The following is a 5,623-nucleotide window of genomic DNA, read 5'->3' on the forward strand; positions in this document are numbered from 1 at the left end:
GGGAGGAGGAGGCCGCCCCCACGGACGCGGAGCAGTCGGCCAAGCGCCCTGCCAGACCCCCGTCGTCGAGGACCCCACTCAACCAGCTATGGTGGCTGCCGCTTGAAGGGTATACCCAAGTCCGACTGGTAAGTGGTTGACGATTGCTTGTTTATTGATTTTGATTGATGAAATCTTCACGGTTGTCCCTTTCCTTGATTGTTGGGTGGCGGGGTGAGGTTTTGCAAGTTTCGGACTTGTGCAAGTTCACGGGTCTGTGATGCTATTACCTAAACAAATACCAAGAAACAAGAATCATCACCCCGAGATATCACATGAGACCAACCATCACATGATACGATGATACCATGTTTAAAAACTTAATTTTTGATATTTCAAAAATATGAGAAAACAATCATGAATGTGCAGAAGCCATGTTCCTACAAACCCTAAAATTTTCAAATCCAAAGTCGAAATATACAAGGAGAAACAAAAAAGACAAATCCACATGTAAATAGTGACATTTCAGGTTGTCTTTTTGTGACACTATGCTGAAAATACGATACAAGCGCATCCTAATTTGATTTCTTCCTGCAAAAATTTGCATCTTGTCCTCGCAGATACAGATCTATCAAAATCCATAAACCTATCGCAAACCCTGGGCCAACAAATAAGGAACAGATCGAGTCTGAATGACATTTCAGACATTCAGTATCTGGACATCATGCCATGCCGTACCCATCCATCCATGGACTTGCCATTCCTGCCTCTGCAACGCCATCCAGCGCAATGGCATCAACTGGGAGAAGCCACGGATCCGGGGAAGAGAAGAGCGGCTTCAGTTGCTGGAGTTGGGTCCGTAGCACGCGCCGAGGACGGGGTTCCAGAGCCACTGCACCAGGAACCGCCGGCCGTTGACGCCGTTCACGTTGTAGGAGGTGCCGTCGGCTGCGTGGGAGACATTCCCGACGAACCCGCCTGCTCCACCGCCGTCGCCGTAGACCCCGAGACAGAGGTCGGCGATCTCCGTGGGCGCCGTTGGCGTGTCACCGGCGTACCACGCGTTCACCAGCGGGTTGGTGGCCAGCTCCGCAAGCTCGTGCCCCAGCACGATCACCATCCCGTCCACCCCGGGGTCGCCGTTCGGCGGCCGCAGCACCCCCTGCCCGCTGGCGCCGTACTCCGGCGCGGCGAACGGATACGCACACCTCCCTGGGCACTGCGAGCCGCTGTTCCCGACCCACGCGTACGGGACAGTGACCCCGACCACGGACGCGAAGGTGAAGTAGTGGAAGCCGCACATGGCGCGGCAGAACTCCTCCACCTGCACCTCCGGTGAGGAGAGCACCAGGTACACGCCGTTGTACGGGTCGAGCGGCAGAGGGTCCGGGTACGCGACCACGGCGGTGCGGATGATGGACTGCATGTCGATCCGCTTCAGGGAGGCGCCGTGGGAGTACCCGGCGTCGGAGTGCTCCCCGGCGATGGCGAATGTGGCGGTGACATTGGCGCCGGATTGGTCCGTGTACAGCCGCGGCGTGCGGGCCCACCAGTCGGAGACGGCGGGGAACGGCGCCGGAGCGGAGAGGGAGGCGAGGAAGTCGCGGAGCACAGCCTGCGCCGGGGCCTCCCACCGGCCGTACCAGATGAGGAACAGGTTGGTCGGCGCGCCTGACACGACGGGGCCCATGTGGTACTGCATGTCTACCAGCTGGTTCCCGTCCACCAGGTACTCCGGCCTGTACACCGGCGCGCAACGCACGCCGGCGATGGCGGCGGCGAAGAGGAGAGGAAGGAGGGTAAGGGTAGGGTGACACGGGAGCAGCGTCCCCATTTTGGGGATTGAGTGGAGTGAAGTGGTAGTGACACAGGGTGAGAAAGGGAAGATGGGTTTTGGTGGTTTTCGAGTTTGAATCACACTTCAAAGTTCGGAGTAAATAATTGTGGTAGGACTGTAACTTTCGTTCTGTCTTTGGCTTGGGAAGTCTCTCTCTTAAATTTCTCATGGGTGTGGGTGTCTGAATTGGACCTCTTTGAATGAATTCAATCAAAGATAAAAAAGGGAGAAACACCGAATCGCAATGTCAATCCATTCTCATCTCGATATTGGGATGCATCCGAAACACAAGACATTTGGGAGGTGTTTGTTTTTCCCGTCACCTGTTAACAGTCCCCGCGTTTGGTAACTCCAGACCGTAAACAGGTCACATCGTAAACAGGTCCAGGCAAATTATGTGTCGATACCACCCACCCCCCACCGGTAAAGACCGCGGTATCAATCTCATGCCCTCCTCCTCCCGAAAGAGCCACCTCTTCCCCACACAACCCTCCTCCTCGTCCGCCGTTGCCTCCTCGACCCCCTTCGGGTCCTTCATCGGCGCCTTCACGATCCCCTTCGAGCCCCCCCCCCCCCCCCCCCCCCCCCCCGCCGGCGTAAGATCGGAGCAGCCGGCAACGCTTTTGATCGAGAAGGGCCAGCCATGCTTGGGATCGAATGCGTCCGGCAGCGCACATGCTCCAGGACGGCCGCCGGCGAACAAGATACGGGCGGCCGGCGGCGCACATGCTTCGGGACGGACGACGGCACACAAGATACGGGTGGCCGTCGGTGCACAAGATCCGAGCGGGCGGCGGCGCTTGATTTCGGGGACCGCCGGTGGCGCTAGATTTCAGGGGTGGCCGGCAGCGCTCGATTTTTCGAGGATGGCTGGCGACGCTTGACATCTTGGGCGGCCGGGGCCGAGCAAAATCAGGCCATTTACGGTGACCATGCTGGCCGGCGAGCAGCAGAGACAGTAATCAATTCATTTACCTGAAGTGAACCAAACAAACTTGGAAAAAACTCATTACACCTCCTTAAACTGTGTCATCTGATTACGTTAACATTCACGTTATCATTTCTGTAGCCAAACACCTCCTTGATGTTATCAGTTTTTGTACCACTGGCTTAAACAACATGACATGCTAGTAGTACTTTTCCTTTCTCATTTTTTCAAAAATCTAAATTTTTCGGCCTCTTATGGCCTTTTGTTTTGAAAATGGGCAAATATCGGCTATATACACATTAAATTATATCTAATTTTGGTTCATAGTATCCAGCCAACCAATGCATGAAGAAGAATGAAGTCATACATATTGCGGCATTAATAAGTTCTCTGGCACCTAATTAGGTTCAATTGTATAACAGTGATTTTAAAAATAATGTAAGATGTCTCAAAACAAAAAGTCACTTTGGAACCCGGGTGCAGCGGAGCCCTATTTTTTGAACTGTGCCAAAATGCTATTTTGAAATTTCAAAAAATTCTGAAAAAAATCAACATGTTTATATGAATGTATATTACATATGTGTAAATCTTGATGCTGAAATAAGTAACCATTTGACATTTGAGTTACACAAAAATGACAAAATTGTGATTTTGGAAAGATGAACAGTGCATGCATTATTCATTATTTGGAAATCACCATTTTGCCATTTTTGTGTAGGTCACATATTTACTTATTTCATCACCAAACTTTACACATGTGTAATATGCATCCATATAATCACGTAGAATTTTTTTCAAAACTTTTTCAGACCTTAAATGTGATTTTCAAAGTATTTAAAATAAGGTCCTTCAGGCTCCAATACATCCGGATTCCAAAAATCCATTCCCGTCTCAAAAGCCATTGTTTTTTAGAAAAGGAGAATGACCCCCCGGCCTCTGCATTTGGAAGATGTATGTGGCCATTTTATTAATAATTCTCGAGGACCTTACAAAGTAGAACAACAATATGCCTGAATCCGTCATCTTGGCAACATCTGCCGCTACTCCTATCCAAATGATGAAGGGGTGCAAACTGGGCCACATACCCAGACGTCTCACCTAAGCCTAACATCTAAAGCCTGAGGCCCCGACCAAGCCATCTGCCGGGTCCGGGGCTCAAACCGGTCGGACACACTCACATGTGTCGTCGCCGCCATCTTCCATTGGTCCATCTTCGGAGCAGATTGAGGTGACAACCTTGGCAGGTCCTCCGTCATCGACGCCACCACGACGCCGAACGACGACCTCCACCTACGCGAGCCTTGCCAGGTCCACCGCCATTGACGCCACCACGACGCCAGACGACGACCTCCACCTACGCAAGTCCACCTCCAAGCAACGGACGTAAATCCATGCTAGGATAGGGCCGCACCACCGCCGTCGCCCACCACCCACAAGCCCCACCCAACCCCAAGGTTCCCAAAACGGCGCCTTCAAGAAGGGAACGACGCCGTGAGCGTCGCCGCCCGCCCAACAAAGTTAGGGCTTTCGCCCGGGAGACCTGGGGGAAGCTGAAGTGAGGAGATCAGTCCATACCAACGCCTCCAAGGAGGGGAATGGCGCCCTCAGGCGTCGCCGTCGGCGCGGCCGGTCATGGCCGGCCAGGGATTTCGCCCGAACTAGATCCCCGCCACCACCAGCGCCTCCTGTATAGAACCGACGACCAAGAGGAAGCGCGGCCCGACCAGGCTGGCCCGCACGCCGAACAAGGGGAGGGGAGGCGTCAGATCACGCGCACTGATCCCCGCAGAAGCCGCCCGCGGCCGTCAACGACCACCGGATCCCGCCGCCCGCGCGGCCCAAACACCGGATCCACCGCCCGCACGGCTGCTAGCCGGCCGTGCCTTGCCAACGGAGCCGCCGCTCCAGATCCGGGGTTCCTCACGCAGAAGCAGAGCAGCCGAGGCCCCGCCGCCACCATCATTGATGCCCCGGGCTTGCCCGACGGCTGCCTCAGGCGGCGGCAAGGAAGGGAAGAGGGGAGTGGGGATGAGAAACAATGTAGAAATCGTCTTTTGAGGGAAGACTACTCGTCGATATTTCATTGAAGCTATTCTCCGTGAGATCTTCTTGACAAGATCAACATATCACTTCATAGTGGACACGAGCCGTTAATCTAAAAAATTAGTCGTCCTTGTATATGAGTTGCGCAAGCCAATGAATTGTACTCATAGCAAACAAAATGTACAACGCGAGACGTCAACGGCTGCACACGGTCCAAAACTGCGCCGCTGGAACCAGTGAAGGGCGCCATGATGGCAGTGACTTGCTTTGGACACAATTTATGAGCTGCTGTACTACATTGGAGTGATGGGAGACCTGCAGTATAAAAACTTTAATTTGCATTGGTTGGTGCAGAGGCGCACCGTCAATCTTTTCTACTCCTGTCTTCCGGTTCCCAATGTCTCGCGCACACGCGGGGGCACACAATGCATATACTCGTCAATGCACTGCTGCGCCCGATGCGTCGCTTTCTCAAGTGAAAGAGTGAAGCCAAAGGGGTCAAGGCAACCCAAACAAGAGAGCATGGACGGGGATGAGAAAAAACAAGATGATGGCATCGACCCTTCTCAATCTTTTCTTTTGAGACAAACCCTTCGCTATATGAATAGCATCAATCGAGGCCGGCCAGTTTCTGCCAGGAAGGGCCACCGGAACCGAAGGACCACAGATGCAACGCCAGCTGTTGTAGAGAGCGCAAATCCTTCTCCGCAGTGTTGTACGTTCCCCGGAGATACTATTGCCAGATTTTATTATGCGCCTGCCGAAGCACCCACACGGGGCTCACATAGTTCCAACACCATTCTCCTGCATGGATGCATGGACGGCACCTGCATAGT

The 5,623-nt window shown here is 53.4% G+C and overlaps 1 protein-coding gene across 1 annotated transcript; it reads right to left on the reverse strand.

Annotated features, from left to right (window-relative positions):
• Positions 1-350: 350 nt before the first annotated feature.
• LOC109775747 (protein EXORDIUM-like 5) lies at positions 351-3,275 on the reverse strand. Its single transcript, XM_020334445.4, has one exon. It carries the CDS (start codon positions 1,811-1,813, stop codon positions 818-820), a length of 996 nt encoding a protein of 331 aa, XP_020190034.1. The 5' UTR covers positions 1,814-3,275; the 3' UTR covers positions 351-817.
• Between the last annotated feature and the right edge of the window lie 2,348 nt (positions 3,276-5,623).

This window comes from Aegilops tauschii, chromosome 2, assembly GCF_002575655.3.
Source record: "Aegilops tauschii subsp. strangulata cultivar AL8/78 chromosome 2, Aet v6.0, whole genome shotgun sequence".
Classification (NCBI taxonomy): Eukaryota; Viridiplantae; Streptophyta; class Magnoliopsida; order Poales; family Poaceae; genus Aegilops; species Aegilops tauschii.